The 13,134-nt window shown below is 49.8% G+C and overlaps 1 protein-coding gene across 1 annotated transcript in view; it reads left to right on the top strand.

Moving 5' to 3' along the window:
* The first annotated feature begins 8,485 nt into the window (after positions 1-8,485).
* Positions 8,486-13,134, top strand: part of PRKAG2 (protein kinase AMP-activated non-catalytic subunit gamma 2) — a 35,932-nt gene continuing 31,283 nt past the window's right edge. Inside the window, exon 1 of the mRNA XM_015566228.1 lies at positions 8,486-8,625. Coding sequence (XP_015421714.1) covers positions 8,545-8,625 — 81 coding nt within the window. The 5' untranslated portion in view covers positions 8,486-8,544. The remainder of the gene's footprint in view (positions 8,626-13,134) is intronic.

Raw genomic sequence — 13,134 nt, 5'->3', positions numbered from 1 at the left:
GCCCGCCCGCCTCCTGCCCATCTCCCACGGGGGATGTGCCCACAACCAAGGTACATGCCCTTGACCGGAATCGACCCTGGGCCCCTTCAGTCCACAGGCCGATGCTCTATCCACTGAGCCAAACCGGTTTGGCTTTTGCCTATTTCTTGCTCAACTGTTTAAAATGGTTTTCTAAAAGAAAAGTTATATGCAATAGTAAAATTGTGTTCCTAAGTGTGGAATAAAGTATGAAAGATAATTTTAAAAATAACTAACATTATTGATAGTCTTTTAAAAATGTGTATTTTAAAATTAAACCCTAAGAAAACTTTTTTAATGAAATTAAGCCCTGTGGCTGGCCGCCGTTTCACAGCAGCAGGAGCTGAGCAAAGTGAGCAGTTACTTACTGTTCTGTACTCAGAGGCTTTAATTACGCTCTTTGACTTGAAATCTCCGGGGTCCGAGTTCACTGGGGCGCTTACCCAGAGAGAGCAAAATTAAATCCCTGTGCTGCCAAAGGCAGCGTCATTACGGAGTCAGGTTTATTGAACCCAGCGCTGCTGTTTCCTGTCCCCTCCCTCGGGGGAGCGTGTCCCTCTGCGTCCTGTGGGCACTGGCAGCCGGCGCTGGGGCGCACCGGCCCCTCCTCCTGCTCTCGTCCTCTCTGTCCCCTCCTTCGGTCTCGCCTTCCTCAGATGAACAAATGGTTGGTGGCAGTCTGTTCTGTTCCTTTTCATTCAGAACCACACCATCTTAGGACACATTTTTTTATAGATTTTAAATTAAAATTCAGTGTACATGGTTTTGAGAAAAAGCCATTTATGACTGTAAAGTTGTTTTGCTGTATTTTCAGGTTTTTAAAATATGTTTACAATGGTGTGAACATTTTAAGGTCTTCAGTAGTTTTATTCAATTTAATCACATGTTTTTGTCCAATAGAAAAAAGCTTCAATATAAAATATACCTGCAGATACTGTTAAAGCTTTAGATCGATGCTGTTTTGCTTTAACAAAAAATGATGGTGCAGTTCCATAGATGCATTATTTCTGTGACTAAACATCCCTTTCCAATCCTGCAATCTTACAAAGGTCTACAAATAAAGCCTCTTTACTGCTCATTAAATCTAGAACCACTAGTATTCTTTTGAATGCCTGTACATTGTTTTTCCCTCTGAGGTGAGAAATGTAATACAGGAATCTCGGACTCATACTTGGTCATCTGCATTTACTAGTGTGTCTGCCAGTGACATGCAGGTCAGCAGGCCTGAGGCTGGGTTGGCACCCAGGAGGACCTTGCTGGGTGCCCGGCCACTGCCTCGGAAAGCTGCGGTCTAAAGGAAGTCCTGATGTTAGTACAAGGCAGGCGATTCCAAACATGAGTGGTTCACAAAGCTCTTGTGGAAATGTCAAAACTGGGGCGATTCCTTGAGACTTGAGGGTCTTCAGGAAGGTCTTGTGGGCCTTTGAACTGAACTTTGAGGGTGTAGTCACTTCTTGAGGCCACCGTTGCACATCCTCTGGAGGCACTCAGGAAGAACTCTGCCCAGGCCTCTCTTGGCTTTTGTGGTTGCCCATAGCTCCTGGTGTCCTTGGCTTGTGGCTGCGTCACTCTGATCTCTGCTTCCGTCTTCCCAGGGCCATCTCCTCTGGGTCTGTCTGTGCATTCTCCTCTTCTCTCTTTGGTCATTGGATTGAGGGCCCAGCCTAGTACAAGATGTTCTCATCTCAAGATCCTTACTTTAACACATTGTATACGGGAAACGTGTTTATACGTTTTACATATTTATACGTTCTATCAGTGTAGTAGAGCGCGGGACACGTATTAATACATTTTTTATAGACTAGCGGTAGAATGCGGGTAACATATAAATACGTAAACTAAAGTTATCGTAATTTTACTGAACGTTGCCATTTGTGCAAAAAATTAGCAAAAATGGCCTGCGCCACCTGTTAGCAGCGCGCGATAAAAACTACCCACAAACAATGTGTTACTTATCAGAGACCTTTATAACAAATAAGGTCTCCTTCCGACATGCCAGGAGGAGATAGCTCTTCAAGCCACGACAGAAAGGCAGGCGGGATGGGGAGGCGCTGTTCTCGAGGAGAGGCCAGCAGGCACACAGCAGACACGGGAGCAAGGGTCACATTCCCAAAGGAAGTATCGACGTTAAGGTTCCTAGGGCGTGTGATGGGTTAGAGTTTGACGGTAAGGTTCCTAGGGGATGTGATGGGTTACAGTTCGATTCCTAGAAACATGAAATGATGAGTGTGTCTGTGTGTGTGTGTGTGTGTGTGTGTGTGTGTGTGTGTGGCGGGGCGGGGAGGGGGGAGGGCACGGGACTTTGGGGGTGTAGTAGTGGGACCTGTCAGGAATTATTGAGCCAAGGGTGGTATGTAGTCAGATCTTTTAGAAAGAAAAATGTGTATTAATCGCTTGCGTTTAAACTTTGGTGTGGCATTTTCAAGTTGTTTTGTTAACCTTTGCAAATTAAACACTTTACCACATATTTTCTCCTTCCCAAAGGCACTCTGTAGCAGCTCCCTTGAACAATGATGTTGGGTTAGCATATTGTTATTGGAAGGGTAGTGAGATTTCATGTCATTCCACAAACAGCCTCCCCTGGTAGACCAGTAACTCAGGTGCCAATAGAATACCCTGTAATTATGCTTCTACCCAGTGAGCTATAAAATAACAAAAGAATGGAACGTTGTGATACTATCTTAACCCCAGTTACCTGCTGAATACTGAGAATGTGAACTTGGTGCCTGCTCAGGAATTTTATAATGCATTCCAAGCAACCTGTTATTGTTGAAAGGTTTTGTTGTTTTTTCTTTTTGGTTGAACTCCAGATCACTCTAGTTTTCACTATTTCTGTGTATTTTTCCCGTGAAGTGAATGTGTGTGCCCTCAGCCTGGACCCAACAAGGGCTTCATCGTAATGTAAGTCACACAGACGAAGCCACCTAGCGTCAGAAGGCTGTACTGTGTGTGGAGAAGCAGTGACATTTTAGGACGTTTTACCTTCTTTCCCTGACTTAAACGCTGATGCTTTTGTTACTGGTGTTGTTTTATTACATTAATAACAATCTCTTCATACTGAGAACCAAAATGAATTTTGTTGTAGTTTGTTTTACATATTTAACATTTTGCTTTTGCCTTGTTGAGTCAAGCTTTCTACATTTAAGAAAAGTATTGTACAACCTCCTCGAGCCCCAGAACCCCAGTCTAACCCTGAGAAAAACATCAGCCATGGGCGAGGGGCGTCCTCCCAGGCCCTGCCCAGCCCTCTTCAGAAGGACCCGGGCCCCCACACAAGGAAGGCCTGCGAGGCCGTCACAGCCACAGGAGCTGGTCGGGAGATGCGGCTGAATGCTATGTGCTGTCCTGGGGAGATTAAAAACTAAGGAAATCTGAGTCACGAATGGATTTCTGTTAATAATTAGTCCACTATTATTTTATCGGTTCATTAGTTGTAACAAACGTAAGACGTCAGTGATGGAGGAGACCTGGCTCTCGCTGTTGGGGGGCTGGTGGATGCTCAGGACAGAACCCGGGGAGCCCCACTCCAACACCACTCTCCCTTCCTGCGGACACACACATACAGAGGACCCAGAGGCCCAGCCCCCGCAGGTCCCTGCTGACGTGGAGGCTGCAGGTACGAGCAGGGGAGTTGCGGGAGGACGTGGGAGAAGTCAAAGTCAGGGCAGACTTGGAGGAACTCGGAGTGTGCTCCACGCTTACACCCACACCCGTCAGCGGAGGGGAGTGCCCTGCCGGCGTGCACACCACCTCCAACCAGTCCTCACATAGGACTGGGTTACAGCTCAAAGTATGGAGTAAACGTCATGCGTCCACATGGAGGTAGACAGACAGAAGCTCCTGCAGTGTGGGAGGAGGGGGAGAGTACAGGGGAGACAGCTTCTGCCTGAGCCAGGTGAGCCAGGGGAGGAGTCATGCTGACAGCAGGTGCACCCTCGATGTAGTGGGATGAGGGGGTGTTCTACCTGCAGTCTTCCTCCCAGCACACAGCCCCACAGTTGAGATCGTGAGAGCCAAGCTACAGACTACGTGCCCCAAACCCCTCTACACGGTCAAGGTCATCAAAACAAGGTCTGGCAGCTGTGACCACCTGGGGGAACAAGGAGCTGGTGACTAAATGTGCCCTCCTATTTGGGATCCTGCATCCGATAAAGGGCATTAGGGAAATTAAGGAAATCCAACAAAGTGTGAACTTTAATGATAACGTGCCAGTGTTGTCCGTTAGTTGTGATAAATGTGCCACAGTAATATCAGAGGTTCACTTCAGGGGGAACCTGGTGTTGGAGGGTTGGGGTGTACCAGGAACCGATTCATTATCACAGCTTTTCTCTAAATCTAAAGTTGTTTAAAATAAAATGTTCATTTAAATATTTTTCAAAAATCAACAGGAGTTAAAATGTACCTTAAAAATTTGTTTGACGCAAACTTAGAGTTTAAAATATTAAAAGTTTGAGTATTCCTTTTTATAGTATTTTAAGATTTTATCTCAGACATTCATGTTGAGATAGTATCATCTATAATAGGTGTGCTCCTTTTATGAAAGGGCGTGATTCAGTTAGTGAACAGAACATCTTGTAAGGTTTCCTTTCTGGGTGATGGATTATTACCTTTTATTATGTTAGTTTTCCTCTAGATCTCATTCATTTGAACTCAGGAGTGTGGGTGTGGCCGGCAACGTGTAACTTACATATTAGCTGAGAGGATGCTTGACTGTCTGCACAATCCCCACTGAGCAGTCGGCAAGGAAACGGCATGTGTCACAGCAGAGCAGTCGTGTTCTTGGCGAGGGGAGCACAGCGTGCAGGACGGTCAGAACTGCCTGTGCAGCTGTTCTGAGAGCATCTGTGCTTCAGCTCTTCCCCATGCGATACTCCCGTTTTCCCATAGATCTGTGTTCCGGGGAACATGGGAACACACAGACTTCATCGTCCATTTTCCAACTGCCACTCTCATCTATATATATAAAAGCCAAGCGACCAGAATGATGGAATGACCGGTCGCTATGACACGTACTGCAGTGGCCAGCTGGCCTGATCGAGGCCCTGATCAGCCAACCTCCCGTGTCCCTTCCCCCCGCCCCCGTTGGCCCGGCCCCAATCAGCCCCCATCAGGGCAGCCAGCAGGACCCCACCTGTGCACGAATTTGTGCACCAGGCCTCTAGTTCATTCATAAATCCCACATTTGCCCTGGGTCGGGCCCGCGATGCTGTTGTGACGGTTGATGTCTCTCCTCCATTTGGGCATCAACCAGAGGGGACCCTGGCCTCTAGCACAGCAGAAGTGTTGGTAGCAAGGCCTTGCCTGCGTCCAAGTTCTCCTATTTCATTATCTCTGCCCGGGGCATTCCTTGGCAGCCTCCTAACCAAAGCAGGCAGGAGTGATTCTTACAACAAGACAGCCTGAAGCCTGTGCACAGTCCGACTGACAGGTCTCCCGCAGCCTCGACCCTCCCTGCACAGAGCTGCCGCCTGCTTACAGACACGCCCTATTCTGTTTCCTTCCCTGGCTCACTTCCCCTGTCCTCAGGGTCAGCTTTGGGAGAACCCACACTAAGATCCTATGCAATAAATAGTTACTGACTGAATTAATGTACTAGATGAGTAAGATCCCGATCATTCAAAGTATCCAGGAAAGGAAAGACGATTAGAGCTTACAGTCACCATGAACAAGACATACAGTGCTGACTGGTGTGAAGTGCATAGAGGATGCTGTACATTCAGAGGAGGAGGCCATTGCCCACCTCATTCCTCACCCACTGGCTCAGGATGCTCACCACCTGTGTGAGCCCATGTGACCCTTTGCTCGTGTCCAGGCACCAGGCGCCCTCCCTCTCTGCCAGCATGTGAGCTGAGAGGGCAGGGACCGTGTCTGCCATGTTCATCTTTGTTCCCAACAGCAGGGACAGTGCCTAGCAGACAGCAGTGCCCACAGGTATCTGCCGGCCATGCCCAGCCACGCCCAGCCACGAGCAGGTGCAGCGGCTTAGCCTCCACGAGCAGCTGCAGTCTCGGACCGGTTGAAATCCCACCGTGCTCACTTCCTAACTGTCCGACTTCGGGCCAGTTACTTCGCTTCTGTGAGCCTGTTTGCTCATGTGAAAGTGAGGAAATGAAGGCATCACCCTCGAGGTTGTTACATAAATTCAACAAGGTAATTCAATGTAACCCCTGGTATTACAGTGCGAAGATGCTGGTTCCATAGTGAGCACATAGACGGCGTCTGAGGTTGGGTTGAAATCGGAGAATAAAAGGCAAAGAAGGATATTTAAGTTAAAGCAGATTGAATTCAAGCGAGATTAAGGACAGTAGGGAACCCGGAGGGGAGCTGTTTGCCTGGACCTGAGCACAGGGCGTGGGAAACAGGTTACAGGGGAGCCGGGTCACTGAGGCCCCTGGGCCGGACCAAGACGTGGGACGTGGTGCACGAGCAGGAGGGGAGACAGATGAGGAGGGGCTGTCCAGGGGCTGATGGGATGATGCGTTAGGATTATAGTGCCCGGAAGAGAGGTCAGAATTGAACACAGGCGTGGCAGAGGTTCACCTAGCTGATCATGGAGTTAGTAGTCAGTACACACTGCTCCCCCCAGTAGGAAATGTAAGAACGAGGGTCCTTCCACAGCGAAAGGACTTTGGTTAGTTATATGTGGCATCTACGTCTTCCCACACTGCGCGGATCGCGGCGGGCTCCGTAGAGCGTCACAGAGTCCTGGAGATGCCCACTGAGCTGAGCCGTGGGGACAGGCTGGGAGTTAGGTGACTACAGGCCGGGACAGGAGGGCCTTCATCCCCGAGAAGAGCACAGCTTTGGAATCAAGAGGCATCTGGGTTCAAATTCTGGCTCCACAGTTTCTCCGTCATGTCCATGGGCTGAGGGTAGTGAAGGAGGAGTTAACGGGGCTGAGAAGAGATGGGAAAGTATTCCAGGCCAAGAACGCAGCCGTGGAAGCCCCTGCAGAAGCAGAGGGCATGACGTTGAGGAGGGACTAAGGGAAGGCCTGGTGGCTGGAGGAAGTCCTGCGGGGATGGGGGCCAGGCCTTTCCCGGCAGAGGCTCCTAGGCTACGTCGGAATTCTTTTTTCTAAAGTCCTTGGGAGCCATTGAGTTCTCAGCAGAGGGCTGATGTAGTTAGATTTGCGTCTGGCAAAACCATTCTGGATGCCACGTGGACAGCTGGAAAAGGAACAAGATGGAAAGCAGGGACCAGTTAGGAAGTCAGGGTATTTATGTCAGATTGAGGGCAGTGGCCATGGAGGTAGAGGGAAACAGGTGGGTTTAAGGGGGAACTAGGTGACAGCCCTGGCCGGTTTTGCTCAGTGGATAGAGCATCAGCCTATGGACCAAAGGGTCCTGGGTTTGATTCATATCAAGGGCACGTACCTTGGTTGGGTTGCAGGTTCCTCCCCAGCCCAGACCCTGGTCAGGGACTGTGGAGGAGGCAACCAATCAATGTGTCTCTCTCACATTGTTCTTTCTCTCTGTTTGTCCCTCTCTCTTCCACTCTCTCTATAAATCAATGGAAAAATATCCTCAGGTGAGGATTTCAGAGCGAGAGAGAGAGAGAGAGAGAGAGAGAGATGGATAGATAGATAGGTTTGGGTGATAAATTGGTGAAGGCGAAGGAGGCGATATGACAAGGATGCTGCCTGGATTTCTGTATCATTGGTCAGGTGGCGGGGCCACTCTCTTACCTAATAAATATGCCGTAAACCCTCACAACACACTGTTGTCCCTTTGTTAGTTGTCAGCTAACTTTTACCAGTTAACTGCCATGCGTCCAAAATGGAAACCATCCCCATTCCTTCCATATGTGCTGGAATATTTGCGAATTTTCTTTACAAACCCAGAGATGTCACTAACAAGTCTGATTTTAGAGTTGGGCGACCAGAGTTGGTGCGCGAGGTTTGCGGCTATAGGCGCGCGTGGCGTGTGGGGAAGCCCCCGCTTGCATCTGTAGATGTTTAGGGCGTACAGTGGGTTTACAGAGACTAAATAAGAAAGACGTGCACTTGTCCAGTGTGCTTTTGTGTGGGCCCATACTCCCATATGGCATTTTCATAAGTGGTACCTTCGTGTGAAATGAAATTAATTTTCAGTTGTTCACTGCCAGTATGTAGAAATACGATAGCGTGTTCTTTGTTTATTAACTCTGCCTTCTGTGACTTTGCTGAACTCTGTTTATTAAAGATCTGGAAACTTCTTTGTAGTCTTTGGTACTTTCTCTGTAGAAAGTCATATCGACTGCAAATAAAAACAGTTTTGCTTTTTCCTTTTCAATCTGTGCGCTTTGTGTTTTTTCTTGCCTTCGGGCGCCAGCGAGGCCCTCCAGCCCGGCGTTGCGTCAGCGGAGTGAACACCCAGGTCTTCTCCTCACTCTCCCAGGGAAAACGTTCGTATTTCCCATTAAGTCCATCAGCAGTAGGTTTTCCATACGTTCTCTGCGTCCCTTCGAGGGAGTTCTTTATTGTTACTGATATTTGCCTTTCTTTTTCGTTCCTTCTTAGCAGAAGATTCGGAAAGTGGCGTTTACATGCGATTCATGAGGTCACACAAGTGTTACGACATCGTCCCAACCAGTTCGAAGCTCGTCGTCTTTGATACTACATTACAAGTAAGTGTGCCTGGCTTGCAGGAGATGTTGGCGTGTTATGGGGATGGCTACCTTGTGAGGTCATCTCAGTCCGAAAATACCCGCAGACACGTACTGGGCCTCGCCACGCGCTGGGTGCTGTGCGGAGGTTCTGTCTGGGTTCCTCATCGTCACGGCAGCCTCATGGGTCACTGTCCTCTTCCTGCGGAGAAGGAAACGCACGTTCTGAGTGGAAGAGCTTAAGTCACCAACCGAAACCACAGGTTCTAGAATGTAAGATTCTGGCCCACAGAGCGGGCGAGGATGGGGTCTGGACCGCAGTCTGTGTGTATGACTATGGAAAAGTGCTAAGACATTCAGTGTAATAGCAAATGCCCCCGTACGTGCATGTCTGCGTTTAGCGGCCTATGACACGCGTCTTTGCCAAGGAGGATTGTCTTTGGTTGTGTTCTCCCCAGAAGTAGCAGCAGAGCCAGAAATTCCTGGGAATCGCACTTTAATAGGGTCCTTCCCAGGAGAGTCCCTACGGGCTGGGGAGCCTGGGAAGGCAGAGCCTGCGGGTCAGATCTCAGACAGAGGCCCCAGGAGGGCGCCACACTGACACCAGGCAGCAGGCCAAGGGTGAGAGTCAGGTGTCCCCACTGTCCTGGGAGGGGTGCGCCCAGGCTCTGCCCGCTCTGCCCGTGCTCTGGGACCCCGCCCCGCCCGTCCCAGCCTGGTCTGTGTCCCTCCCAGCAGCTCACCTGCCCCAGGTCTTCTTCAGAGGACACCTGGGCTCCGGGGCCACCCTGCCTGCATTCCTTCTCGGGAATGTGAAAACGGCCTTGTTCTCGTTGCGTTTTATTTCCCAGCTAGTTTTGATTAGCATCTAGAAATACAACTGATTTTTGTAAATTGACCTGATTTGTATCTTACAATTTTGCTAAATTCACTTACCAGGGACCCTTTAAGGACCCTCTAGACCCCGAAGAGGAGAAGGAAGCTGCAAACACAGAGTAGGAACATAAGGGACAGTAGCCCTAGAGGTGTGGTCTCTACCGCTATAACTACAGATTTCAGGAGTCAAAGAACTAGAAAGTCTAATTCCCCAGCTCACCCGCTGCCACCCCCAAAGGCTCACTTCTCTAAGGACCCGGGTCCTGACCGCTGGCTTCCCGCCACCAGAAGAATGACAGCCACCACGACCTGCGTCTGCTCTCACTCAGCTTCTCCCTCACCAGGAAACGATCTTTCTCCTGAATTTAGAATTTAGCCAAAGTGAGTAATACGTGAACAATGCAGAGCCAGCCTGCTGTGAGGAATGTCCGTAGACCAGCGGTTCCCAGGAGCCCCTCCCACCCAGGCTCTGGGTGTGGACGGGGACAGGAGGTGATGCAGCTGGCACCAGCGCAAGAGCAGGAGGCGTGGCTGGGCAGCTCCTTACTCTCCGGGCCTGTGTCCCTCACTCCTTGGGCACCTGACCATAGCCAGCTGTGGCCGGACGGGTCAGATAACACCCCGTTTATGGGGACACTCAGGCTGCATGGTCACTTGGCTTTCCTCATTCGTTGTTCGGTCTCTACCAGGGCCCAGTAGGAAGCCAGGAACCATTTCTCAGAAGGAAAAAAAAATAATCTGCAGAAAAAGACAGGGTTTCCGCCATTTTCCCCCCAAATCCCAGCATCTGCTCTGTGGATCCCCGGTTGGTACCTGACGGGGCTTCCTTTGCGCGTGTCCCTGGCTGTGACTCCGCTGGTCGTGGGCCGCGTGGACCAGGAGCCTGCACTTGCTGCAGAGGGTATTCCTGCTCTGGTCCCTCTGAGAACAGCAGGCGCGTCAGCAAATGTGTCGGAGCAGCCGCTCAGGTCAGTGCATGTCGCTTCCAGAAGCCCAGGTGGGTGGCCTGCAGGCCATGTGCAGAGCGGCCACTCGGACTTTCCAGAGGGCGTCTGACTCTCCGGCCAGCGTCTCCCCCTCTGGGTGGCAGGTGTCTCGTGAGGCATCTGAGGCGTCGTTGCTTCCTGCACATCAGATCCAGTGAGCAGGGTCACGCAGACTGCTTGTGGCCTGGAGAGACAGTGTGTCCTGGCAACAGTGGCGAGTCCCCGAGACACCACGCCCGGGTGCCGCTGCAGTTGGCCCTCCGGTGATCAAGTGGACAGTTCCCTCGGGAGGACGCAGTCACTGAGCAGTTCAATGGGGATGTTCAGGGTGGGGACTTCCCCTCCTTGAGGGCAGAAGGTCTGCCTGAGTGAGGTGCTATTTTTCTGCAAGGCATTTGCCCCTCCACCCCCCCTTTATTTATTCAGTCACTGATAGCAGTATAGGTGCGTGGAGATATATACATGCACGCAAACATATATATATCTTCCATTAGGTTACAATCCATTACTACTTTATTTTCTTATTCAAATTATTCCAGTTAACATGATTGTTAATTATGCCAATGAAAGGGGAAACAAGCAAGTATCCAAATCATTGACTGTTTGCCAAGCCCACGTTTTTAGAACAAAATGTAAAAAATATAGGACGAAGAACATAGAGTCCAAAGTGAGTCGAAGAAGGGATGACCAGGCGGGGCTGCCGGCTGATCTCAGTTGGATATCATCCATGGTGGGGAGGGGCTTGCATATGTTAAAAGTGGGAGGAAAGGGCAGGGCTGGCCTGCTGCTCAAAATTCTGGCCACAGGTGGCGACCAGGAGGAGGTGACCCTCTTCAGCTCCTGGTGTACTTACTAATTTTCAAGGAAAGTGATCTTCAGAGTGGAAAGAGTATAATAAATGGTGATTAGAGGAAATGAAAGCCTGCGATCGCAGTGGAGATCACAGGAGGGCCCCCGTCTGCATTAAATCAGGCCCGGATGAGTCAGGTCCTAATACAATGAGGGTGGACTGCCACGCTCTCACAACGCTAGAGGAATTGTGGAGAATGGTCAGTCCTGGGTAAGATGTTTGAATGGATAATTAACAAAAAATAGAAGAAGCAGACATCTCTAGGAAGCTGTCATGCATTGACAGGAAACAAAGGTCACGGAAGGTGAACCTTGTGGGCCCTAACAGGCATGTCTGGGTTCCGCTGGCAGCTGCAGGGCCTGCGTGATGTCCCGATGGATAAGAGGCAGAGTTTGCAGCTCAGTGAGTGAATTAAAGGCTCATCTGGACCTGAAGAGGAGGTTGATTAAATCTCCATGAGCCTGGATTGAGGTTTCTGGTTGTATCGGGGCCTCTTGTGGGCCATTTCACATCACCTGTTCCTCCATCCACCACCAGCCTCAGCCCAGCGTGGCCGCCTCTGGCTCCCTTAACCAACAGAGGACATAAGCCAGTGATAAGCGCTCCCTTGAACCCTCAGAATGGACGCCCTGAGAAAATCCGAATGTAATGAGTGTCAGTCTGCCCACACCTGTAGCCAGGCTGGTCACCCACCCACATCGTGGTCCACCTGCCGGCCCATTTCAGTCCTTCCATCCTCCACGCCTCCTCCTGGGATCACGTTCCCAACAAACTGTGTTCAGGCCAGGCTCTGCCTCCCGGGCCCCCAGCTAAGGCACGTGTCAGACCCCATAGGATTCTTTTACTGTAAGGTCATCTGATTAACAAATGACTTGAACCCAGGAGAAGTAGCTGAGAACAATCAATGTCCAGGAAAATTTCCCAACAAGCTAAGACATTCTTAGGACCAGTCATAAGTAGACGAAAGGATAGCCTCTCAGTGCTCCAGAGAACAATAAAACTGGTGCTGAGCACTGTGGGGTGGTGAGGACGCACGCATGGCCCTTCTGCTCAGCTCACGGGCTGCTGGGACTATGGAAGCATGCGATTCCAGAATCAGAGTCACTTTCATTGAGAATTTTGAAGGCATCCTTCCATTACCTCCAGCTGCCAGTGCTACTGAAGGGAAAGCTGTGTTTCTTTTTTTTTTTATCTCCATCTTTTATGTATGTGCTTGTGGTCCCCGCCCCCACGGAAGCTTTTGGGGTTTTCTGTTTGTATCTGGTTCTCTGGGATTTCACACTGTGTGCCTGGTGGTGGTGGCTTCCATTCCTCGTGCCCGGCACGCCATGTGCCCCTGGAGCCTGACACATGTCGCTCAAGTCCGTCCTCTAGAGTTTCTTCAGTGGTTTCACTCCTGCTGTTTTCTTTCTTCCTTCTTTTCTCTTTTCTTTTCTTTCTTTTTTAATCCTCACCAAGGATATGTTTTTACTGATTTTAGAGAGAGAGAGAGAGAGAGAGAGAGAGAGAAAAATGTTGATGTGAGAGAGAAATCCAAACACGATGCCTTTCATACACGAGAATTCTTTAAAAAGATACTAGCTTGTAAGACCATGTAATAAATAACTTCAAAATGCAAGGGTATTTAATTTTAATGTAAAACGTTTTTTGTACTCGTTCAGTGGAAACTTAATCTGGCCCTGGGTAAAGCTAGCAATAAAACTGCTGGTCCGCAAGGTGTTAAGCATTCAAGGTGGGGTAACCAAGTGGACACCAACAGTGTGAGGGCGCGCTTTGTTCACAGGCTGGCTTCTTGCTCGTGAGTCATCTTTTCCTGGG

This window comes from Myotis davidii, unplaced genomic scaffold (genome assembly GCF_000327345.1).
Source record: "Myotis davidii unplaced genomic scaffold, ASM32734v1 scaffold762, whole genome shotgun sequence".
Lineage (NCBI taxonomy): Eukaryota > Metazoa > Chordata > Mammalia > Chiroptera > Vespertilionidae > Myotis > Myotis davidii.
Note: the sequence above shows the minus strand (reverse complement) of the source record. Positions and strands in the feature narration are given on the sequence as shown.